Source organism: Teleopsis dalmanni, chromosome 2, assembly GCF_002237135.1.
Source record: "Teleopsis dalmanni isolate 2A chromosome 2, ASM223713v2, whole genome shotgun sequence".
NCBI lineage: Eukaryota > Metazoa > Arthropoda > Insecta > Diptera > Diopsidae > Teleopsis > Teleopsis dalmanni.
Window position 1 is genome coordinate 30,102,420 of NC_051847.1, and position 23,929 is coordinate 30,126,348.

The 23,929-nt window shown below is 32.5% G+C and overlaps 8 protein-coding genes across 10 annotated transcripts; 2 read left to right on the plus strand and 6 right to left on the minus strand.

The window, feature by feature from the left end:
* Window positions 1-1,084: 1,084 nt before the first annotated feature.
* On the minus strand, window positions 1,085-3,224 carry LOC119685190 (transmembrane protein 39A). The gene is made up of 4 exons (XM_038099415.1): window positions 2,833-3,224; window positions 2,529-2,767; window positions 1,903-2,470; window positions 1,085-1,835 (listed from the first exon to the last, which is right to left on the minus strand). Exons 1-4 carry the CDS (start codon window positions 3,079-3,081, stop codon window positions 1,578-1,580), a joined length of 1,314 nt encoding a protein of 437 aa, XP_037955343.1. The 5' UTR covers window positions 3,082-3,224; the 3' UTR covers window positions 1,085-1,577.
* A 422-nt stretch (window positions 3,225-3,646) lies between these two features.
* On the minus strand, window positions 3,647-5,576 carry LOC119683841 (probable cysteine--tRNA ligase, mitochondrial). 2 transcript variants are annotated; one of them, XM_038097708.1, is made up of 2 exons: window positions 5,462-5,576; window positions 3,647-5,402 (listed from the first exon to the last, which is right to left on the minus strand). In XM_038097708.1, the coding sequence occupies exons 1-2, from the start codon at window positions 5,473-5,475 to the stop codon at window positions 3,761-3,763; spliced, it is 1,656 nt and encodes a 551-aa protein (XP_037953636.1). In that variant the 5' UTR covers window positions 5,476-5,576; the 3' UTR covers window positions 3,647-3,760. The 2 variants fall into 2 exon arrangements, with proteins under 2 accessions (XP_037953636.1, XP_037953634.1); XM_038097706.1 differs by having other exon boundaries at window positions 3,647-5,405.
* A 631-nt stretch (window positions 5,577-6,207) lies between these two features.
* LOC119683937 (cytochrome c oxidase assembly factor 5) lies at window positions 6,208-6,861 on the plus strand. The gene is made up of 3 exons (XM_038097831.1): window positions 6,208-6,435; window positions 6,585-6,680; window positions 6,745-6,861. The coding sequence occupies exons 1-3, from the start codon at window positions 6,331-6,333 to the stop codon at window positions 6,784-6,786; spliced, it is 243 nt and encodes an 80-aa protein (XP_037953759.1). The 5' UTR covers window positions 6,208-6,330; the 3' UTR covers window positions 6,787-6,861.
* Window positions 6,862-7,592: 731 nt separating this feature from the next.
* On the minus strand, window positions 7,593-8,996 carry LOC119686093 (tRNA-dihydrouridine(20a/20b) synthase [NAD(P)+]-like). The gene has a single exon (XM_038100559.1). The coding sequence runs from the start codon at window positions 8,833-8,835 to the stop codon at window positions 7,639-7,641; it is 1,197 nt and encodes a 398-aa protein (XP_037956487.1). The 5' UTR covers window positions 8,836-8,996; the 3' UTR covers window positions 7,593-7,638.
* Window positions 8,997-9,497: 501 nt separating this feature from the next.
* LOC119678004 (ATP-dependent RNA helicase DHX8-like) lies at window positions 9,498-14,001 on the minus strand. Its single transcript, XM_038089612.1, has 5 exons — window positions 12,424-14,001; window positions 11,506-12,364; window positions 10,800-11,452; window positions 10,268-10,742; window positions 9,498-10,199 (listed from the first exon to the last, which is right to left on the minus strand). Exons 1-5 carry the CDS (start codon window positions 13,729-13,731, stop codon window positions 9,652-9,654), a joined length of 3,843 nt encoding a protein of 1,280 aa, XP_037945540.1. The 5' UTR covers window positions 13,732-14,001; the 3' UTR covers window positions 9,498-9,651.
* An 889-nt stretch (window positions 14,002-14,890) lies between these two features.
* Window positions 14,891-19,061, minus strand: LOC119673805 (ATP-dependent RNA helicase DHX8-like). 2 transcript variants are annotated; one of them, XM_038084865.1, is made up of 6 exons: window positions 18,673-18,759; window positions 17,804-18,590; window positions 16,886-17,744; window positions 16,175-16,827; window positions 15,645-16,119; window positions 14,891-15,571 (listed from the first exon to the last, which is right to left on the minus strand). In XM_038084865.1, exons 2-6 carry the CDS (start codon window positions 18,497-18,499, stop codon window positions 15,024-15,026), a joined length of 3,231 nt encoding a protein of 1,076 aa, XP_037940793.1. In that variant the 5' UTR covers window positions 18,500-18,590; window positions 18,673-18,759; the 3' UTR covers window positions 14,891-15,023. The 2 variants fall into 2 exon arrangements, with proteins under 2 accessions (XP_037940793.1, XP_037940792.1); XM_038084864.1 differs by having other exon boundaries at window positions 17,804-19,061.
* A 1,301-nt stretch (window positions 19,062-20,362) lies between these two features.
* On the plus strand, window positions 20,363-22,476 carry LOC119673806 (membrane-bound transcription factor site-2 protease). Its single transcript, XM_038084866.1, has 3 exons — window positions 20,363-20,663; window positions 20,726-21,163; window positions 21,222-22,476. The coding sequence occupies exons 1-3, from the start codon at window positions 20,589-20,591 to the stop codon at window positions 22,239-22,241; spliced, it is 1,533 nt and encodes a 510-aa protein (XP_037940794.1). The 5' UTR covers window positions 20,363-20,588; the 3' UTR covers window positions 22,242-22,476.
* A 72-nt stretch (window positions 22,477-22,548) lies between these two features.
* LOC119673807 (LYR motif-containing protein 2) lies at window positions 22,549-23,256 on the minus strand. The gene is made up of 2 exons (XM_038084867.1): window positions 23,030-23,256; window positions 22,549-22,962 (listed from the first exon to the last, which is right to left on the minus strand). The coding sequence occupies exons 1-2, from the start codon at window positions 23,066-23,068 to the stop codon at window positions 22,726-22,728; spliced, it is 276 nt and encodes a 91-aa protein (XP_037940795.1). The 5' UTR covers window positions 23,069-23,256; the 3' UTR covers window positions 22,549-22,725.
* Window positions 23,257-23,929: the final 673 nt, after the last annotated feature.

A 23,929-nucleotide genomic window follows, 5' to 3' on the forward strand; every position in this document is an offset into this window, starting at 1 on the left:
AATAATTTATATTACATTATATCATTTCATATATATTCCAGTATTGCTAAACGTTATGCTAGCATAAGAACACGATCTTAATGCAACATTACAAGGTACAAAATAAGGATAGAGGGAATTTGGGATGGGTTGGAAAAAATTAATGTAGATAGAAAAAATTGTAAGGCAAAAGCATAATTTTAACAAATGGAATGGAGTCACATATCAGCTGAACTAATTTGTAAACGTAAGCTCGTTATAATTCTTCTTGATATTTAGTCTTTTTAATTTGGAACCTGAATAATTTTAAGTGTTTACCTACCACTAGCTGATTGTTGACAGAAAACAAGATAACATGTTGACTGCAGATATCCAAATATAGATGAATTGGGGTTGGTTTACTGTGTTGTGTCTACTCAGTATATATAAAAATTTACTGCTATTACAGAGATTAATAACTGTTTCTAGTCAATTTAAAATTATCTGATTCATTATTTCCTTTGATATTGCTGATGATTAAAACAAAAGAATTTCAAAGAGTACAAGGGTGGTATGTAGCATTTTTGCTACATATCATTATAATAGGTTCCAAAAAAATTAGTTAAATATTTGAATTTGGAACTATTTCCGTACCTAAATCGCAGAACGCTAAGTGGTAAGTATTGATGATATAAACAGTCTGATTCACTTAAACACCTCACTGATTTCGATTATGAAAAAATAGAAGAATGATATGAAGAAATGAATAAAGAAAGTCTCTGAAGAATGGGAGGAAGTTTTTGTTGTTGACATAAATTTAATTACTTGCCTACTATTTCCACCAGCAATATTAAATTTTATTTAATATAAAATTACCGGTTCTTTAAATAGTTGTTTTAAAACGAGAAATTAAAATTAGCCAGATAATCAGAAAGATATTCTACATTTTTTTCGTTTATATAGCCAATTATATATTTCTTAAAATCATATATTTTTTATATGTTTATAACATGTATTATATTATTATAGTATAAAATGTAAAATCTTATATTAATTTTTTTTTTGATTATAAAAAGTATTTAAAATATTTCCTTACAATATCAGAACATATATAAATATATAAGTCGATTCATAAATAACTAAATCTATATAACATATTTAATATAAAAACAAAAACAAGAAAGTTAGCTTTGGCTTTGCCGAAGCTTTAATACCCTTCACACATATAAGTATTGTATTTTTTCCTCTTCTTTCAATTCTTTTCCACGGTGTTTATTTGTATGCGCATTTATATTTAATAATACAAGATCATTTCATTTTACAAAGCTGCTACATGATATATTAGTTATACAATTTCATTTATAAGTTGAGTTTTTTACAATGCTTTATAACAATTATCTTTTTACAACAGTTTTATTTAATCAGTGGAATTATATGTCTTCAATATTAATAGAATGTATAGATTAACTTTGCTAAATCGATCAATTTTATTACGATTAATAAGAACATTAATAGCTTATGTGAACTCTGATAACACCATTATTGTGTTAAATACATCTTTACAAACTTATAATATTTATTTTCACACAGTTGCTGTGAAGGGTGAAACAATAGAAAACTTAGTTATCCTTTAATTTTGTTTGCGATTTTTTGTCACCAACAATTATGGCGGTTTCGGAACTGTAAACCCGTTTCGTCAATAAATAATCACGAAATAGTTTATAAAATGTAAATTGATTTGTAAAAGCAACGAAAGTAATTGATAAGATAAAATGCCATTCAACAGTCTTATAGAGCACAGCGATTTGAGAAAAGATGATGGTGACTTGAACAATAGAAAGTACTATATATATTGTGGGAGGATAACTAAAAAGTTTCTGTAATTTAAATATTGAAAGTAAATTAATAAAAATAACATTTACAGTAAATCGAATTACAACTTACATAAAATCTCGAATGTGTGGAATCTCCAGGTAATGCTACTGTTACTGGCCCATAACAACGATATAACTCACCATTATACTTGATTATAATATTATTAAACCATAACGCTGATTTACTCCACGCCACTGCTGGTGAAGCAAGCGGTGGTACACCACTTCCAATAGAAGCCATCGCATTTAAAGGCACCCACATTCCAAGATGTAGACAAGCACGATGCAATATATCACAATATTTGGATGGAAACATAAAAACTGTACACATAGTTAAGCCACTAACCCACATAAAGAAGATTTGCTGCGCAATCCAAGAAAAATTATAATTTATAGAAACGGCAAATACGCACGGCAAGAAACCAGCGTAATAGGCATTAATTGATGCAGTGAACATAATCTGTTTAAAACGATTATTAAAATCAATACGCAACAAATCAATTTCTTCACGTATAGTTGCTGGGTTAGAGGAGCAGCAATGCATTGGCATACCATTTAGATAGGCACCTTCTACAACACATGAGCTTCGTAAAAATGGTTCCATACGAAAACCGAACATAATCAAGTAGACAATGATGCTAAAAAAAATATTTACATAGTTATGAATAATAGTACATATGTATAGAAATATCTTACGGATAAAATAATACAAATATGGAGAGATATGTATGCCGTGAACCAATTCGGTATGCACAGAAACAAAGTTCAAACAAAACGTATCCACCGTAGACGTAACGTGCAATTTTACGATAATAACGAAGTTTTTTACTACGCGGGAGCTTATCAAAACAATGTAAAAAGCCACAATAAATCAGTCGACGAGAACTGAATACTAATAGAAATGCAACCAAATAAGGATCAATAAGATAAATGTTCTGTGAAAAATTAAAATACATTAATACATATAGGAAAATTTAGTAACATATGCACTGGTACATACCACTGTATGATTGATGTATGAATCTGGTAGCCACCAAAGAGTGCGATATATATTTATAAATTGCATCGCTGAACAACACGATATAAATAGAAACAAAATCAATTCATTTACTATTTCAGAAGAACCACTGCAATCTGGAAATGGTATATGCTTGGGCATAGGAATAAAGCTGTTACCGGCACCGCTTGTTGATACTTTTTTCGCTGTTCTTGTGCCTCCATCATTACAGTCGTTCTCTTCAGTAATCATTACAAATTATTTTAAATAAAATGCTTTTAATTAAATTTACAAGACTATTGAACTGTTAAACCTATTTAATAGTTTAAAATTTATATTAAAATCGCTGAATTCGCGTAGAAGAACTGTTTGCCTTTGTTAGACCAAATAATATTATTGTTTGTAATTCTTTGACACATCGAATGTCAAATTTTGTGAGCAAGCACAGAACGAGTCTCGTTTCAATTATATTCAAATAATTTAAACCTGCAGAAAACTCATTACAACCGCTAAAATGTATAGAATGCTCAATTTTATAATTTTAACTGAACATAATATATATTGAATTTAGAAAAAAAAAAAAACAATAATATAATTGAGAAGCACATAAACTATTTTTTATTATGAAGAGAATTATCATTGCAAACAATATATACAGTTATTGTAAATATATATATATATATTTATGCATGTTAGTTTGTAATTTTATAAACTACAAACTATCATTATTAATATATCAATAGGGCACAATAGACCCTTTTTTAAATAATCATTATTAATAAAAATAATAAAATATAATATTTTTATTTGTAGCGTATTTTATTTCCTACGTAACAAAACATCTTAAACTATAAATAAAATAAAAACATTATTGCATAAAATTTACAAATCTTTCAACAATATTTATTAGAAAAATCCAATAAGAAAATATTTACTTTTTATTGCCAGTAAAATTCCAGGAACTGCCATTACTATGATCGCGTATTTCGATACCATGCGATTGTAAGCAATTTCTTAATTCATCACAAATTTCAAAGAGCTTATTGTTTTTAGTAGCAATTGCGCGATCGCGAATAATTTTGCGTGAACGAAGTAAATCTTCCAGCAGCTCATTAACATTAACATGGCAATCACTTATTACCGAGTCTGCAGCATTTTGCATAGTAAAAGCAAAACCAAATGTTCGTAAAATTTGTTGCATGTAATTGCTAACAGCAGCAATCGTATCCAAGCAACTCGTTGTAGTCAAACCAGTATCTGTGCCAGAGTTAATGACACGACTGATATTCGTATTATGTTCAAGTAACAGCTGAATAACATGCGACGTATCGAAATCATTTTTGATTGCTTCATCCACTTGGCGTTTAACATGACTAAGATTTTTAAGAATTTCAATGCCATCCAAATTGACACTTTTCTTTTTACCTTGTAAATAAGCTTGACAATCCTTATCAAAATCTTTAAACTTATTTAAAGTGGCTCTAGCAGTTTGCATTAGTTCGTCACCATATTCCATTGCATTTCTATAATTTGATAGCGCACATGCCATACGAAACTCATCTGCTGTGTACACTGATAACATTTCTGCTATAGAAATTGTGTTCTTTAGCGACTTTGACATCTTTTCTGTCTGTCCTTTCACATTTAAATGACCTGTATGTACCCAATAATTCACCCATTGTTTGGTATTGTGATAAACACAACATTGTGCCTCTTCATTTTCATGATGTGGAAATCGTAGGTCCACTCCACCAGCATGGAAATCTATTTTATTACCAAACAAAAAACTAGCCAATACGCTGCATTCAATATGCCAACCTGGTCGTCCGTTTGACCAAGGTGCTGCCCATGCTGGTTCATCTGGAGTTTTCTGTGCTTTCCAAAGTGCAAAATCAGTAATTGACATTTTATTGACTGCTCCAACTGTGGTAGGTGTTACAGTTGTTTCAACAGCTGTTAAATTTAATTTTTGTAATTTGCCATAATATGGAAAATTCTGCACCTTGAAATAAACTGATTTATCATCGCCACAATAAGCATAATCTTTCGCAATAACATTTTCAATAAATGCTATTATCTTTGGCATATGTTCAGTAACGCGAATTTTCAAATTTGGTTCACTAACATTTAATTTTTTCATATCAGCCCAATATTCTGTTTCGTAGAATCGCGCGATTTCTTGCCAGTTAACACCAGTTTCTTTACTTTTGGCTATAATTTTATCATCAATATCTGTTATATTCATTGCAGTTACTAAATTCAGTTTAAAGTAATCACGTATTATGCGTTGAATTATGTCTAATTTTACATAGCAGCTAGCATGTCCTAAATGTGCAGAGTCATAAACAGTAGGCCCACACGTGTACCACGTAATATAATCCGTAGAAGGAAATATAAGTGGTACATTTTTTTTTGCTACACAGTTATAAATTTGAAGACCAGAATCCTGTCCAATTGAAGGTTTTACCCAATTGATATAATTATGCTCCTGCTGATATTTATTTGTGGTATGCAAACATCTTTTGTGTCCAATTGATTTTATTGTAATCCAAAACCTTTGGCTAGGTAATATGCTACTTTAAAATATATATTTTATTACACATATTTAAAAAATATATTATCTTTGAGGTACCTTAATTTGGACATTATGTTTGAAACTCTTGCATTTGTAGAAAAATATAATTTTAGAAGTAAAAGTTTTCAAAGTTTTCGTTTCAATGTACAACAAATGGTAAAATCAAAACAAAGCAAAAATTTGTTTTGATTGTGACAATTGTCAAGTTGCCGGTGAAGAGGGTTGCCATGGTACTTTTTGTTTGTGAAGAACAGAATAGAAAGTAATTTTGTAATGACATGTTCAAGCTATTATCATAATATGCTAACTGCATAATACTGTAACATATGCTAGCTAAAAATTTGTTATTGTTGTTGTAGCCCAGTGGAAGAGGAGAGACGAGCGACTGACTGTTTATATATGTAGACGAGTGGTGCCGTGACGCAGACTTTGCCCTTCTTGGAATCAGAAACAATTTGTAGAAATCCTATGCTTTTAATGGGATATACTTGAATTAATAATTATTTTTAATTGTGATGAATGCAATGTAAATGTTTTCACGGTCGAATCATAAAATTGATTTATTACAATTAAAGTGCTGGTCTGTTATTAAATGTTTACTTAAAGTTTTTTATAAGATATTTAGACAAAAATAATTTGTTTTTATCAGTATGAATTGATTTCTATTATAATTGATATGAAGTATAAATCAGAATAAAAATTGAATGATTTGTTTATAGCAATAAATGGAACAAAAATAAAATATATATTTTTTAAAGTATTAAAATAAGTCAATCTCATCTTAACATAAATTTAATGCAACTACATAAATTGTATAACATGATGCAACTCTGCTTTTAGACAGCTGTTAAGATTTTTTGACTTCAAATGTTTGTGGCCATTATTTATTTATTGTAGAAGAAAAATCTATTTTAAACGGCTTCAAGATGATGCGCTATGAAGGTGAAGAAAAGCTTGCTGACACATCAACCTGTGCCGGAGTGCGTGCTGATTTAAAGATGTGCTTACTGGAGAGTGACTGTTGCCGAAAGGTAAAAATTTAGTAAATTGATTAAAAGTTGAAAAGCTGATTTCAAAACATATTCGAACACTTGCATAATTTTGGTTCGCCTTTATGTTAGCTGGAATTATCAAATAATAATACTTAAAAAATATATTAATATATTTTCTATTTCTGTAGGATAAGAAAACACCACGTGAATGTCTACAAAGCCATAATGTTCCTATTGAGTGTCAGGTTTTAAGGAATACATTTTTTGAATGTAAACGTTCATTGGTAAGTTTTTTTTTTTTTTGGTATGTAAAAATGGATATTTACGAAAATTTGATTATTTTTACAGTTGGATAATAGGACACGTTTTCGTGGACATAAAGGATACTAAAAGCGCATAAATTACAAATTTATAACAATAAGTTTTTTTTTTGTTGAAGATTTGAAATAAAATGTTGATATAAGTTAAAAACAAAAACTAACATTTTATTTGTGTTAGTATTTATTAACAAAGTGTATATAATTTAGGTTTCGATGTTTATTATGACTATTCTTCAATAAAACTTATTACTATTAAATTAATTTTAAGAACAATGTTTGATTGAGTTAGAAATGCATTATATTTATATACCTTCTTATATGTAATATATGTCCAATATTTTAACTTAAAAAATTTCTGAAATTTGTATAAAAATTATAAAAAAAACTTTTATACAATATAAATAAAAATTCTAAATTTTTACTAATCATACGGGATAAATTATATCCCGTATAACTCGAATAATAATAACTCATTAGCACATATTTCCAATTATTGTTTTGATTGCGTATGAGATATTCAAAACTTTCACATGAATACCTTTCGAGTGGCGATTAGCCAACTATTTGTTATTTTTGCAATAGTCCATTATATACAGATTACATATATACATTACACTTGCTCTACTTTTCATACTATTTGCAATTATATATTACTATTAAAAATAAATTATTCAGACATAAATATATTAAATTTCTTACTGATGCATACCCTATGTATTAAATACTCATTGCCATAACGTAATATTAACAATTTACAATAACAATAATTTAAAATTAAACTTAATTTCCTCTCAATAAATTTATGTAAACAGCTTTTGGAGAAACATTTATGTAGTTTCACAATTAAACATTTTATTAAATGAATTAATACTCTAACTTAACAAAAAAATACATAATTAATGACTACTTATTATGTACAAAATTATTCAAGTTCCGTAAAGAAAGTATTTCCCAATTCAAATTCATCATTTTCTAATGCATCATCTTGCATTTCTTTACTAAATTCATTGAAAAACTTTCCATTTGTGTCTGCATTCCAAGTGTCATTATTTAAGCTATCCTCTACGATTTGCACCATATTTACATGTTCATATGTACAATCAGTGTAATCGAAGTTATCTGCATCTGAAGCCACCAGTGGACTTAAATCATATCGCTCTTTAAAGAAATCCAAAATTTGTTGCTTTTTAGTAAAATTATTAAATTCTACACGTAGTTTGCGATTCATATGACTGCTCCACATAAACACCAAATGATGATGAAAGCATTGAAAAGTCAAATTATCTTCAGCTTTAGCTGCTATATCCAGCCATTGTTGCACACTCGTTAACGTAGTGTCCGGCACATCTTTAAAGGCCGGATTAAAGAGTGCAGGATTTGCAAGTAGACCACGTGCAGCCATAACACCATCAGCAGCTGTATGATTATGTAAATCTACAGCATCTTGCCAGGTTTGTACATTACCATTCACTATTAATGGTATACGCAAAGACTGTTTAAGTTCAGCCATAGCCGGTATATTAAGTGGATCGGAAGTTCGTTGCCAAGCTGTACGTCCGTGTATTGTTAAAAACGTAACGCCACACATTTCCAACTGTCTCGCTAACTCTATTGTAGACTCTACAGATTGCCCATTAAGTAAACGTAATTTTACCGAAACACTAAAATTACTAGGCAATGTTCTACGTACCTCTTGAACGATATCATGTACAATCTCTGGTTTGCGTAGTAAACCACAACCATAGCCTTTTGCAATTGCCCAAGATTGTGGACAGCCACAATTCAAGTCGACACCATCCACGTAAGGGTAAATTAATTGTGCTCCTGTAACGAATTCCTGCACACCACATGCCGCAAATTGTGCTATTAATGGATTATCATCGAAAGTTGTGGTAAACTCATTCTGTCGTGCTTTTTCACTTCTATTAAAGGAATCGGCCACAATCATGGGTGTGAAACATAATTTTACTCCGTTTTGGCGCAATAGTTTGCGAAATTCTAATTTACTGTAGCGCACCATCGGTGCACTTACACGTAAAAAGCCATGTTCACTTGACTTTTCAGTTGCAAAAATATTCAATATGTCATGATGTGATCGCTCATTAGATATAGAATTCATATTTCTTCTGTATGGGCTATAATTATTTTGTTTCGTTTGTTTACTTCTAGTTTTGCGTTATTTGTTTACAATCTTATTCACGTTGCAATAGAAATTCACCACACCTCATACACTGAAGCAAGGTTGTATTTTAGTGACAGTTGGTTTAGTTAAAATTTATGTATTTATATTTATTTATAAGTTTTATTATCCTTGTTAGTCACAAACAACAATAATAATTCAAACGTTAAGACTTTTAATATGTGTTAAAAATAAAAAATTAAACTTTAATGACAGTATTTTATATTAATAATATATATATACGCTCATTTATATTCAGAGTACTTGTGAGTTTAGATTTTTAATTATTTCTCTGTTGGAAAATGCTTATGTGATTAAGATAAAATAAAAACTAATTTTTAGGCTTTTAGTTTATCTTTTTTTCGTATGTATCTGTTAATACTTAAACAAATAAATACGTTAAAGAGAAGTTAATTAATTACCATAAAAAGGTTTCACTATTAAGTTTAAGTTAATATAAAAATAATATAAAAAGATCTATGTTATAGAGCCATTATAGACTGTCGATCAATGCCATAAACCATGCAACAGGGACTGACTTCCAACACAATAAATATCCTGACTAAGATATTAAATATAATAGACATTTACTAAGTTTAACCATATATAATTTTAATTGTTTAAAGAAATAATGCAATTAATTAACAATTAAATCGTTGAGAAAAAGTTATTATATTTTTTCTAACATTAAATCTTATTTAAACTTATACGAACATGCAAATATAATCTTTATCATTAATAAATGATATATGGATTTTAATTTCTTCTCCTTCTAACTCTGGATATACGCCAAGCATTTGGCTCCTCATATTTATTATAGAGAGGTTCAAGACGTTGATTTTTCTTGAATTTACTTAATTTTGTGGGGTCAGAGAACCTAAAGAAAGATGGTGCAAATTCCACCAACCATTTAGGATCGATGGTGGTTACTTCTCGCATGTACTCTTTAGTAGTTTGTACAAGCTCGTGATATATAACCCATTCCGGTTGTCGATTAAAGAGAGCACTTGACGGATGTATGTAAACAACTTGAGAGTCTACCAGAGTACGATAACCTTCCTGGGGATCTTTTTTCGCAGCATTTCTAAAGAAACCTGAACATATTGCTTTTTGTATGCGTACAGAATTTTTTCCCGCTGATACAACATCCAGTTTATGTCGATCCATAATACCAAGCAGCTGCTTTCGAACATCTTGTGAACGTTTCAGTGTGCGTATTTGTACAAAATTTTCATAGCACCATGCATTGGAGAATTTATTGTTTTTCCAGCTGTTGTAAACCGCAAGTAACGTTAAATGATCACCTATGAATGTAAAATAAAATTAGTTAATTTAGAAGAGAAACGAGTTTACTTAAGAAATGAGTACTTACCTTCAGCTTGGTTAAATTTCGCTTTTTTCTGATCTGCTAGTGCTTGTTTATCCTTAGGTCTGTAAAATACATTTTGTACACTCAACATGGAGACAATAGTTAATACCTCATCGGAGCATTGCAAAGCTACAGACATAATAAGCATTTTCGAAAGATTCGGCTCTAAAGGAAATTCTGCCATCCGTCTTCCCAAACGTGTTAGTAAACCTTCATCATCGAGTGCCGAAAGTGAGTGTAGATTTTCCAATGCCATCACTAATGACTCAACAGGCGGCGCATCCATAAAATCGAAATGCAAAAGGTCATTTATGCCCATTGTTTTAAGTTGCAGCACAGTCATAGCCAGATTAGTTCGTTGAATTTCTGGTACTGGGGTTGGCAACATTTCATCCCTATAAGCACGTTCAGTATATAACCGATAACATTTACCAGGTCCTGTACGCCCGGCGCGACCAGCTCTTTGTTTAGCAGCAGCCTAATCATAAAAAGATGTGTTAAAAAACTGTATTTAAAAAGAAAATTTTATTAATACCTGCGAAATTGGTGTAACTACCAATGAGTCCATACCAGTCTTTGAATTGTAGACTTTTTGTTTAACAAACCCGGGATCAACTACATAAAATATTCCATCAATCGTCAGAGATGTTTCGGCGATATTTGTGGCTATAACCACTTTTCGACTACCCGCAGGTGCCGGATCAAAAATACGTGTTTGCATTTCTGAAGGCAAGGCAGAATAGACTGGTAATATTATTAACTCGGGCACATCAGGACCTAAACTTTTCATTCGTTCATAGAGTATTTCACAAGCAGTATCAATTTCCTCTTGACCCGTCAAGAAGAGTAGTATATCTCCAGGTGGTTCACGTAAGTGTATTTGCATTACAGTAATCAATGAAGCATCTAAATAATCCGTTTCTGGTTCTTTAGTATATAGTACTTCAACAGGGAATGTACGACCAGGTATAGTAAATATGGGTGCTTCGAAAAAGTACTGTGAAAATTTGACAGCATCTAACGTAGCAGAAGTTACAATGAGTTTTAATTCCGGTCTTTTTTGTACAGCAGTCTTTAGTAATCCAAATAAGACATCAGTATGTATGGTACGTTCGTGCGCCTCATCCAACATTATAACCGAGTATGATCTCAGGTCAGACTCCATTAGACATTCTCGCAATAACATACCTAAAACATTTAATATTAGTTTTGCGTACTTTGTTGAAAATATTTTACCTAACCATCTGTCATGTATTTTATTGCAGTTTCTGAGCTTGTGCAGTCTTCAAAACGTATTGTGTAACCAACTTCCTGCCCCAAACGGCAACCAAATTCTTCCGCCACTCGTTTTGCTACGGACATAGCAGCAACTCGTCGAGGTTGTGTACAACCGATTTTTCCTCGTGCTGTGAACCCACATTCAGCTAAATATTGAGTAATTTGAGTTGTTTTGCCTGAACCCGTTTCACCGATAACAATTAGAATTTGATTATCAGACACCGCTTTAATAAGATCATCTCGCAATTTATAAATTGGAAGTGATTGACGTTGTTCTACTAAAGACATATCAGTTTTTTTACCAAAGGATGACTTTTTGCCACCAATGACATGTTTCTTCCACTCTGGTACTTCCATGGGTGCAGCACCAATACCACGCATATTTGCTGCCAATGTACGACTATCTTCTTCAGGTAAAGGATCAATCCAATTTTTGTTTAAGCTAGCTGGTAACGCATCCATATCTTGTTCGCGTTGTAACATTTTTTGTTCCCGACGTTCTTTAGAAAGTGCTGACTGCATCATAGCTGCTTGTGCCAGTGAACCATCTGGATTCTTAACTATGCGTACAGGTGAGAGATCATGCAATGCACGACCGTGACCAGATAAAAATGGTGGTTCTTCTTCAACAATTTCAATTTCTATATCAGCTTCGTCGTCTTCTTCTTTGGGCAATAACCCCGTTTCCTCATCAAAATCGGGTAACTCACTACGATCAAGCACACCAGAACTTATCATTTGTTTAATTTCCCAACGTTCTGGACTAGATATACGAGTGACACGCTTACGCGATTCGTTTTCATCGTTATCCATATTTCCGCCCTGCAATAGATTAATAGAGATAAGATTAATCAGACATAAAAAATTATTTTAAAACTTACCTTTAAATTAAGCAAGGAAGTACTACTACTAAATGGTCTATCCGGATTGCGGTCCCTATGTTCCTGCTCTGGCGGTGGTGCATGGGAAAGTGGATTTAAATCCCTACCCGTTTCCTGTTCAACCTCTTTCATTGAAAGTGAAACTTTTTGTCCAGTTATGGACATTACTTTTACTTTAACTGTTTGATTACGGTGCACAACTTCTGTAACATCTGTTACCCGTCCCTCTGAGCGCAACTGTGATATATGCACCAAACCTTCCCAACGTTTGCGAAGACCAAACAGTTGTACAAAGCAACCGAATGGAACAATATTCTCAACTTTACCACTGTAAATATTGCCTGGCTCAGGGTCGTCAGGCATTGGAGTTGGCGTTGCTTTTCGTTCTCTTTTACTGTCACGGCGGCGTTCATGGGAACGCGATCTAGAACGATGTTTTCTACTACGTTCATGAGATCTAGAACGGGAGCGACGCTTCGTACGCTCCCTAGATTTTGATCTCGATCTTCTTTTTCTTTCATTACGTTCGCGTGAACGTGACCGATGCCGACGTTCATTTGACTTTCTACGGCGATCAGAACGATGTCTGGATCTTGAACGCGAACGACGGTCCATACGCTGCCTTGATCTGGAAGATGAACGGCGATCACGACTACGTTCCCGATTTCGTTCTTTACTACGTTCCCGATTCCGTTCTTTACTACGTTCCCGATTTCGTTCTTTACTACGTTCTCTTTCGCGTTTTCTGCTTCTATGTGGACTTTTTGAACGTCTATCTGATCTAGATTTTACTTCTGTTCTTTCCTTACTCTCACTTTGTTTATCGTCGTTACTTGGTGCTAGTGCTTCAAGTTCCGACATTAGATCATCCACTACAGCTTTATCTTCATTATTAACAGGTTCAGCATTGATACTTTCGGTATTAGTTTCTTCAGCTTCACTTTCACTTTCACTTTCGTTTCCACTATCATATTTGCTAAATTTATCATTTGGTAATGCTAAACCCGGAAACATGTGCGTTAGTTGCTCTTTTTTGCCACTCTTTACATTTACATTATCGCTGAAGTCATCGTCACTACTGGGTTTCATTAGTTTTATTATACGTTGCAAACTGGCAACAAATGAATCTGGAAATTCTGCGCCATTACTATGCAGTGCGGTACGGAAACTATCTAGAGTTGAATTTTTTTCTTCCAGATCGATAATAAACTCCGCCAAGTCTTTATCATTTATTCCCAAATGGTTATCGAGTTCGGTGCAAATTTTCGATACCAGTGACAGATATTCGAGTTTGCGTAAATCCTCCATAATTCTACTTTATTAAATTTATAGATTGAATTAAATTTATTTTTTGTATTAAATTTCAGTCCACAAACATTTTCAGTATTGTTTATAAACGAGGTATTTTGGCTGAATGAATGAGGTGCAGAAGTTCGTATATATACATATCGTCAGCTGTGCGCAATGAAGAAGTGATGCCATATCTTTTACAAAAACTCACCAGAGTGTTGTGTGGTAAATAAATATTCAAGAATTTTTTTAAAACATTTCAAGTAATATTTGCGTTTTTTGCATAAATATATCAACTAATTAGTATTTTATTTTTAATTTCAGTGAAATACGATCTGATTTCTAATAAAATTGTTGTCTGGCGGTTGATACCACAATTGTGCTGCTTTGGGTACATGTAAACACAGAACTCGTATCTCACCACAGTTAACTTATGATATTCTTCAAGAACTAATAAGTTTGCTGAATGTAAAATCAAAAAGTGCTGAATATACTTTTGACAGCTATCAGTTAGAAAATTTGAACAATAATAAGAACATGCATATTACATTGATTAAAATTAAGTAATCAAAAACATGTCCTCCCGTTTATTAATATAAATTTATTTTTGGCAACTCAGCATATTTAATCAGTTACAGTCCACGCAAGGTTTGAAGCAGCTTTGCGATTATTTTACTTCAGGATCTTACTAGCATGGGATGGCGCTAGCTTCTCAGGGTCTGAAACATTAATTTAATATAAATTTATTTTTGACAACTCGGCATATTTAATCAGTTTCAGTCTACACAAGGTTTCAAGCAGCTTTGCGATTTTTTTGCGTCAGAATCTCACTAGCATGGGATAGCGCTAACTTCTCAGTGTCTCAAACATTAATTTACTGATATATCAGTAAAGCTGTAGACATACTGAATTAAATCGCAAAACATCAAAATCAAATACAAGTTATTTCTCTAAAATTTTCGTTCCGCGCTGTTCGAAGTATTAATATCACATAAAAGATAATAATAACTCACTGCAACGACATTAAAAACATTTCAACTTAATAAAGATTTTACTAATAAGCGATAATAGTAAATTAAATGAAAATTGCTGGAACTTTGGATGATGTCTATATGTCATGCAGATTAGCAATTCTTGAGTGCAATTAATAGATAATAATATAAAAAAATAGTTTCCAATTTTCATCTTTATGTTAATAAAGAGCACTAAATATATTTGATCAATTTTTCATATATACAATTTAAACGTATTCTAATATTAATATACAATTATATAATATAATGTATCGACAAATGAATCGTTTACATAGCTTAGTTTCTTCTCTTTCGAACTCTGGATATGCGCCAACCATTCGGTTCCTCATATTTATTATAGAGAGGTTCAAGACGTTGATTTTTCTTGAATTTACTTAATTTTGTGGGGTCAGAGAATCTAAAGAAAGATGGTGCAAATTCCACCAACCATTTAGGATCGATGGTGGTTACTTCTCGCATGTACTCTTTAGTAGTTTGTACAAGCTCGTGATATATAACCCATTCCGGTTGTCGATTAAAGAGAGCACTTGACGGATGTATGTAAACAACTTGAGAGTCTACCAGAGTACGATAACCTTCCTGTGGATCTTTTTTCGCAGCATTTCTAAAGAAACCAGAACATATTGCTTTTTGTATGCGCACAGAATTTTTTCCTGCTGATACAACATCCAGTTTATGTCGATCCATAATGCCAAGCAGCTGCTTTCGAACATCTTGTGAATGTTTAAGTGTGCGTATTTGTACAAAATTTTCATAGCACCATGCATTGGAGAATTTATTGTTTTTCCAGCTGTTGTAAACCGCAAGTAACGTTAGATGATCACCTATGAAAGTAAAACAATGTTAGCAAACTTAAAAAAAAAGAAATTATTTTGTTTTGATTTTAAATATACTTACCCTCAGCTTGATTAAATTTTGCCTTTTTCTGATCTGCTAGTGCTTGTTTATCCTTAGGTCTGTAAAATACATTTTGTACACTCAACATGGAGACAATAGTTAATACCTCATCGGAGCATTGCAAAGCTACAGACATAATAAGCATTTTCGAAAGATTCGGCTCTAAAGGAAATTCTGCCATCCGTCTTCCCAAACGTGTTAGTAAACCCTCATTATCAAGTGCCGACAGTGAGTGCAGGTTTTCCAATGCCATCACTAACGACTCAACAGGCGGCGCATCCATAAAATCGAAATTTAATAAATCATTTATGCCCATAGTTTTCAGCTGTAACACAATGTAAGCTAAATTCGTACGTTGAATTTCTGGTATTGGTGAAGGTAACAATTCATCCCTATAAGCACGTTCAGTGTATAAGCGATAACATTTACCAGGTCCTGTACGCCCGGCACGACCAGCTCTTTGTTTAGCAGAAGCCTAAGAAAATACGAAAAGTTAATAAGATAAACTAAAAAATAATGATTTTTACTACCTGTGAAATTGGTGTGACCACCAATGAGTCAAATCCAGTTTTCGAATTGTAGACTTTTTGTTTGACAAACCCGGGATCAACTACATAAAATATTCCATCAATTGTCAGAGATGTTTCGGCGATATTTGTGGCTATAACCACTTTTCGACTACCCGCAGGTGCCGGATCAAAAATACGTGTTTGCATTTCTGAAGGTAAAGCAGAATAGATGGGTAATATAATTAACTCAGGTGCATCAGAGCCCAAACTTTTCATTCGCTCATAGAGTATTTCACATGCAGTATCAATTTCCTCTTGACCAGTCAAGAAGAGTAGTATATCTCCAGGTGGTTCACGTAAGTGTATTTGCATTACAGTAATTAATGAAGAATCTAAATAATCGACTTCAGGTTCTTTAGTATATAACACTTCAACAGGGAATGTACGACCAGGTATAGTAAATATGGGTGCTTCGAAAAAGTACTGTGAAAATTTGACAGCATCTAACGTAGCAGAAGTTACAATGAGTTTCAATTTGGGTCGTTTTTGTACAGCAGTCTTCAGTAAACCAAATAAGACATCAGTGTATATGGTACGTTCGTGTGCTTCATCCAACATTATAACCGAGTAAGATTTCAGATCAGATTCAAGTAGACATTCGCGAAGTAACATTCCTATAAATAAAAAAATATGTAGTTAAATCAATCATTTAGTAAAAATATTTTTGTTTACCTTCAGTCATGTATTTAATGGTAGTCTCAGGACTTGTACAGTCTTCAAACCGTATGGTGTAACCAACTTCCTGACCTAGATGACAACCATATTCTTCTGCCACACGTTGTGCTACTGAAGTGGCAGCCACTCGTCGAGGTTGTGTACAACCGATTTTTCCTCGTGCTGTGAACCCACATTCAGCTAAATATTGAGTAATTTGAGTTGTTTTGCCTGAACCCGTTTCACCGATAACAATTAGAATTTGATTATCAGACACCGCTTTAATAAGATCATCTTGCAATTTATAAATTGGAAGTGATTGACGTTGTTCTACTAAAGACATATCAGTTTTTTTACCAAAGGATGACTTTTTGCCACCAATGACATGTTTCTTCCACTCTGGTACTTCCATGGGTGCAGCACCAATACCACGCATATTTGCTGCCAATGTACGACTATCTTCTTCAGGTAAAGGATCAATCCAATTTTTGTTTAAGCTAGCTGGTAACGCATCCATATCTTGTTCGCGTTGTAACATTTTTTGTTCCCGACGTTCTTTAGAAAGTGCTGACTGCATCATAGCTGCTTGTGCCAGTGAACCATCTGGATTCTTAACTATGCGTACAGGTGAGAGATCATGCAATGCACGACCGTGACCAGATAAAAATGGTGGTTCTTCTTCAACAATTTCAATTTCTATATCAGCTTCGTCGTCTTCTTCTTTGGGCAATAACCCCGTTTCCTCATCAAAATCGGGTAACTCACTACGATCAAGCACACCAGAACTTATCATTTGTTTAATTTCCCAACGTTCTGGACTAGATATACGAGTGACACGCTTACGCGATTCGTTTTCATCGTTATCCATATTTCCGCCCTGCAATAGATTAATAGAGATAAGATTAATCAGACATAAAAAATTATTTTAAAACTTACCTTTAAATTAAGCAAGGAAGTACTACTACTAAATGGTCTATCCGGATTGCGGTCCCTATGTTCCTGCTCTGGCGGTGGTGCATGGGAAAGTGGATTTAAATCCCTACCCGTTTCCTGTTCAACCTCTTTCATTGAAAGTGAAACTTTTTGTCCAGTTATGGACATTACTTTTACTTTAACTGTTTGATTACGGTGCACAACTTCTGTAACATCTGTTACCCGTCCCTCTGAGCGCAACTGTGATATATGCACCAAACCTTCCCAACGTTTGCGAAGACCAAACAGTTGTACAAAGCAACCGAATGGAACAATATTCTCAACTTTACCACTGTAAATATTGCCTGGTTCAGGGTCGTCAGGCATTGGAGTTGGCGTTGCTTTTCGTTCTCTTTTACTGTCACGGCGGCGTTCATGGGAACGCGATCTAGAACGATATTTTCTACTGCGTTCATGCGACCTAGAACGGGAGCGACGCCTTGTACGATCCCTAGATTTTGATCTCGATCTTCTTTTTCTTTCATTCCGTTCGCGTGAGCGATGTTTATTTGACCTTCTATTTGGACTACGAAGACGTTTCCAATTGCATTTTATAGGATCTGTTCCGGTTTTTTGATTTTTCATCGAAGGACTATTTGACCGCTGTTTTGTTTTTGTTGCAACCTCAACACTTGGAGCCAATGATTCCAGTTCCATCATTAGATCGTCAACAACAGTTTTGTCGTTACTTCCATCGACGGTTGCATTGTTTGCAACGTCATCTTTTTTTTCACCATCTTTAATATGTGCGCTAAATTTATCATTTGGTAATGCCAAACCAGGAAACATAAGTGTTAATTTATTTTTTTTATTACTCTTAAAACTGTCGTTACCTGAATGCCAATTATCATTACACTTGGGTCTCATCAATTTTATTATGCGTTGTAAATTTGCTATAAAAGAATCTGAAAACTCTGCACCAAAGTTGCATAATGCATCCCGAAAACTATTTAAAGTTGGATTTTTTTCTTCCATATCGATAATAAACTCCGCCAAGTCCTTATCATTTAATCCCAAATGGTTGTCCAGTTCAGTGCAAATTTTCGACACCAGTGAAAAATATTCGAGTTTTTGCAAATCATCCATCATTGTAGTAGCTCATTTAATGAGGCGCTATAATTTCTTTTGAATTTTAAAAACTCAATTTTATATTATTAACTTTATCGTTATCCGTAAATTGTGAAGAGAATAATTTAATATTACGGAATTATCAAGAATTGCGAAATTAGTGATCTGTTGCTAATAAAATAGTATTGCCACCTGTCTTTAAAAAAATAAAGCAGCAAGCACAATGCTCTTTTGCATAAGTATACTAGCGGTAACTCACACTTTATATCAGCTGACTAGTTCTGTATTATGGAAAACAATGCATTCGATTATTCATGTACTAATTAAAATATGGGTAAACGTAAGAACCAATAAAAATTTGGTTTCTTATTGTAAGCATAAGGGAGGTCTTATATCAGCTGATACATACATTGAGTAATTGCGTTGCATATCTTTGTTTGCAAAGTATTTAGTGATTTGATTGAATGATTGTTTTTATGCCATTTTTTTTTTGTGCGTACTCTATTATATCTAATTATTTTTTTTGTGTTCTATTGTTTATATATTTTGCATTTTACGACAACTAACTTAGGCCCTGTTAATTGATTTAAAATATAACTACATTCCTACACAAATTCAAAACCTACACTTTTTTGTTTTTTTAGTAACAGTTGATTAATATAATAGTAATAGTAAAAAAAGTGTTATTATAATTTTATTAAATTTATTATTATAAATTGTTCGTGGTTTTTACTATTCCTTTTCTTTTTTATTTTGCCCAATTATGTAGCGGGAAAATTGTGTTAATTTTGCATTCATTAATTTATTTTTTACCAAATTAAAAAGTAGTTAAAATTTAAGTAATAGAGATATTTAGACCAATGTTTGATCAACTTTTATTTTCAGTTTGTTTTTTGTTAAATTAAGTTCATGTTAAGTTAGACTCTATGGTAACATGTACTTCAGCATCATGTATGTAATATTTTATGTTTTTTGGTCTATGTATAATCAGCTGATTTAATCGTTTACGTAGGGGCATACTATGATTGCAGTCACGTCATGACAAATTGTTGTTGCTTTCAATGCAAAATAAAATGAGCTGTAAGTGCCAAATTTTGATTTTGCATTGAAAGCAACAATCATAACATGTACCTTATATTTTTACTGATTTTAGCAGTCATTTTTGCTAGTACAGTAAATTTGTAGTATTTTATTTTATTTAAAAAGTGAAATTATATAATACTTTTTACTATTTATTTTATTATTTGACTAAACAATTCTCTTTCGATTCTCTAAATATTATATTCTTAATCATTTCGGTACATATGTTGTGTTTTTTTATAATAATGTTTTGCCTTATTTTTATTTCTTATTTTATGCTATAATTATCATTATTTCATCTTTATTTTGTTGAATATTACGCATCAATTTAAAAGGTAAACAAAAATCAGCTGTTTTGGTGTGTACTTTATAGGCAGTTTAAAATGTTTTGGCAACACTATGCCGAGTCTCGAACAGTGCACAAGAGGTAAACATCGTAGAATAATACCATGTAAGCGACAACTAAGCATTATAAATTTATAAAATTATTTACAAAGATTTATAAATGTATAAACACTCTGAAGATGTGAAACTATAATTAAATTTATATACAACAAGAATAAAATTACTGAAAGACCTGTTATATATTTTGCATACCGTGATGGATGCAATGCTATTTTTCGGTGCACTGGGAGCGTTATATTTGATGCTTTTATTTTTTGATAATTTTTTTAAGGTAAATATTTTGAATTATTAGATAGCAACACAATTTATTAATGATGCATTATTTTGCTAAAGAGCTGTATGCACTATCCATATATGGAGTTTTTAAAGAAGACTGGTATAACAGTGCATTTCATGCACTTGCGTTGGCATACGATCGCGTTCAATCGCACAATGCTACGTTGCGGTAACAACGGAAACTCACGCAATTTACTAATAAAGTTTTTCACAGTTGGTGTTTTGTTTGCGCTCTCACTGCTGCCAATTGGTTTAATTTTGCTAATTTTTGCTATATTTAGTGGTAATAATGACAGCAAAGCGGGTGACGTCGTCGGGAGTGGTGGTGGTTCACAGACTGTTACTGTAGAAATACTTTTGCCAGGTGTTAATTTGCCTTTAGAAGAGATTGGTTTCTATGTGACAACATTGCTGTTATCAACGATTGTGCATGAATTAGGACATGCCTTGGCGGCTGTGGCGGAAGATGTGCAGGTGTTAGGTTTTGGTTTACATGTAAGTATTACCGATGTTAATTAAATGAATAGAATTAATTAGTTTTTCTACATTACAGTTATATTTTTGTTTGCCAATGGCATACACTGAAGTTTCGAATGAACAACTGAATGCATTGAAATGGTTTAAAAAATTACGTATATTATGTGGTGGTATTTGGCACAATTTCCTATTTGCCGGCATTTGCTATTTGCTATTCTCAACTTTAGGCCTAATGACTGCACCACTTTATACTTTAAATAAAAATGTCATGGTCACTGAAGTATTACATAACTCACCTTTGCGTACCAAAGGTGGAGTTGGTTTATCAGCTGGTAATATAATAACACATATAAATAATTGCGAAGTGCGCAATGAGGACACCTGGTTCAACTGCCTCGCAAAAAGTCTACGCATAAAGCCCGGATATTGCGTTTCTTCCGATTTTATACGTCTCAACGATGAAAGCATCGAAATTTCCCATCATGGTCCCGATGGCATGCTGCAATGTTGTGATGATAAAAATGCCAACCTATGTTGTTTTGAATATGTGGATGATTTAAGTAATGATGCTCCGGTTGAAATTCCACAGCATGTTTGTTTGGATGTGCGACGAACTATTGATGAATCCTATGACTACTGCGTTGCCGGTAATTGTGATCGTGGATTTTGCATACGTCCCTTATTACGTAACACTACAACTATTTTGAATATAAAACGCACTACAATGGAGCACAAAAAATTGCCGGATGTTAACTATATGGGCCATCCAGCAGATGTAACGCGTTCTGTACGCATATCTTCCTTTGTACCGAAACAAAAATATGTAGGCTCTTATTGGGGAGATGCTTATTCGTTATTTCTTAAGTATAACGTTGTCTTTAGCTTTGGTCTGGCGCTGGTCAATGCCATACCTTGCTTTGGTTTTGACGGCTATCATATAACTAGCACAATTATTAATAGTTTTCTAGTCAATCGCGTAACTGAACGCCCGAAACGTGATGTTATCTCTTTAATCGTTACCAGTATTGGTACGTTGTTGTTCTCACTGGCAGTGCTTAAAGTTCTATGGTTAAGCGTATTACAAAAACTATTTTAAGTTCTTCTTTATGAGTGAGAATATATACTACTTTGTTGAAGTTGAAAAATTATCAAAATATTTAAAAACCAAAAGGCAAGTTAACATAAAAATAAGCTGAGATATCACAAAATAACGTACGTAGTTTAAAGCAGTAGTTAAGAGTTTAATCAAAATTGTAACGATTGCTTCAAGTTTTTATTACCTAAGAAAATTTATTTTAACACTTTTTTTTATTTATTAAAAGTAAATTTGGAGAGAGCTTATATAATTTATTTTTACTGAATTTATCAATCGCAAAAGATTTTTTAAAATAAAACATGAAAACTGTGTATTGCAATAATTTTTTTATTTCTTGTAGCGACTGCGACACAGCCCTCAAGCTCAGAATTTTAATTTGTTTAAAATTTGTTGATCAGTTTGTTTGTAGCTTTTATACGTTAAAACGTTAAACGTTTTAATGATGTTTTATATTAAATAAATATTTTGCATATAAACTTAATGTTTAGAGCTTTTTATTGCACACCCCGCTGAGATCCAAACTATTTTTTAGTTCTGTCAAACTTCGGCGCCCATGTTGCAGCAACATTTTAATAGCTATTTCATCGGTTTGATTCTGATGATTACGAAAATCCTGTCTAACCCAAGTGCGTAATTCCTCCTGGCTCACTTTATTAGGTATAAGGCGTATTGTGCGGAAAAGGTCACGGTACAATTTGAGCACTTCTTGGCGCAACATAAACTGTGCACGACGAGGTGAGATAAAACTATTTATAAGATTTGAAAGATATTTTATATTTCTCACTTACTTGCTTTAAATTCAAAGCGGCTTTGATTGTTTTTGTCATATCCACATATAATTTACGTACTTTCCTGCTTGATATATATTAATTTAATTAAACTCATAAAGGAACTAAAAACAAACAAACAACTGTTCCCATTAAACAGCTGACTTTTGTTATTGTGCGGTTTGTTTTCTTTTTATACTGAAACTCACCAAAAAGTGGTGTGGGGAAATCAAAATTTTAATTGTGACGTTTTATTTTCAATTAATTTTAAATTTTTTAATAAAATTTATTTAAAATGTAAAATTTATAATTCAAAGCAATCTAATATAAATTATTAATTATTTGTTGAGCAAATAAATGATTTTAATAGATAAAACCCACAATTATTTATTATTGTAGTTAATTTATCAAGGATATTTTGTGTATACATGAGCAAATCCAAGGGAGAATATGAGGCAGTGGCTTCCCTAAAATGTGCCCGAAGTAATGTCTCATTATACTTCCTTTGCGTGACTAACATTCTTTCGATGGTGCATGTATGGACACAAAACTACTGGCAATCGTATAAAGTAATTGAAAATCATATATTCTTTAACGACCTTTTTTAAGTAAATGCTGAATAATAGATAATAGTGACTGAACTTCTGTTTTGCAATTCCAGTCTAATGAGCTTAACCAGTCACAAGAGATCTGGACACCAAAATAATATTGAATGAAATGAAATGATTATTTTTATTAGAAAACCTTTCAAACTCGTCTAACTCATTTTTTGGTCCAACTTGTTTCGTAGTTCCGTCCAAGTTTAATATGATATAAATAGAGATATGTGAAGGAGTTGAGTATTATGGCTTGATAGCCTTTAATTACTTTATAATATTATTAGAATACATTATTACACCTTTCCACCTATGATATTGCTTT

Bases quoted from the DNA above. Each gene is read 5' to 3' on its own strand.
- LOC119683937 (XM_038097831.1), top strand. From the start codon at position 6,331: ATGATGCGCTATGAAGGTGAAGAAAAGCTTGCTGACACATCAACCTGT. The intron at 6,436-6,584 runs GTAAAAATTTAG...CTATTTCTGTAG, and splicing joins AGAGTGACTGTTGCCGAAAG to GATAAGAAAACACCACGTGA. The intron at 6,681-6,744 runs GTAAGTTTTTTT...TTATTTTTACAG, and splicing joins TTGAATGTAAACGTTCATTG to TTGGATAATAGGACACGTTT.
- LOC119673805 (XM_038084864.1), bottom strand. From the start codon at position 18,928: ATGATGGATGATTTGCAAAAACTCGAATATTTTTCACTGGTGTCGAAA. The intron at 17,745-17,803 runs GTAAGTTTTAAA...AATCTATTGCAG, and splicing joins CTTCCTTGCTTAATTTAAAG to GGCGGAAATATGGATAACGA. The intron at 16,828-16,885 runs GTAAACAAAAAT...TTTTATTTATAG, and splicing joins CATTAAATACATGACTGAAG to GAATGTTACTTCGCGAATGT.
- LOC119686093 (XM_038100559.1), bottom strand. From the start codon at position 8,835: ATGAATTCTATATCTAATGAGCGATCACATCATGACATATTGAATATT.
- LOC119673806 (XM_038084866.1), top strand. From the start codon at position 20,589: ATGGATGCAATGCTATTTTTCGGTGCACTGGGAGCGTTATATTTGATG. The intron at 20,664-20,725 runs GTAAATATTTTG...ATTTTGCTAAAG, and splicing joins TTTTTGATAATTTTTTTAAG to AGCTGTATGCACTATCCATA. The intron at 21,164-21,221 runs GTAAGTATTACC...TCTACATTACAG, and splicing joins TGTTAGGTTTTGGTTTACAT to TTATATTTTTGTTTGCCAAT.
- LOC119673807 (XM_038084867.1), bottom strand. From the start codon at position 23,068: ATGACAAAAACAATCAAAGCCGCTTTGAATTTAAAGCAA. The intron at 22,963-23,029 runs GTAAGTGAGAAA...CGTCGTGCACAG, and splicing joins CCGCTTTGAATTTAAAGCAA to TTTATGTTGCGCCAAGAAGT.
- LOC119685190 (XM_038099415.1), bottom strand. From the start codon at position 3,081: ATGATTACTGAAGAGAACGACTGTAATGATGGAGGCACAAGAACAGCG. The intron at 2,768-2,832 runs GTATGTACCAGT...AATTTTTCACAG, and splicing joins CATACATCAATCATACAGTG to AACATTTATCTTATTGATCC. The intron at 1,836-1,902 runs GTAAGTTGTAAT...TTTAAATTACAG, and splicing joins CCACACATTCGAGATTTTAT to AAACTTTTTAGTTATCCTCC.
- LOC119678004 (XM_038089612.1), bottom strand. From the start codon at position 13,731: ATGGAGGATTTACGCAAACTCGAATATCTGTCACTGGTATCGAAAATT. The intron at 12,365-12,423 runs GTAAGTTTTAAA...AATCTATTGCAG, and splicing joins CTTCCTTGCTTAATTTAAAG to GGCGGAAATATGGATAACGA. The intron at 11,453-11,505 runs GTTAGGTAAAAT...TAAATGTTTTAG, and splicing joins AATAAAATACATGACAGATG to GTATGTTATTGCGAGAATGT.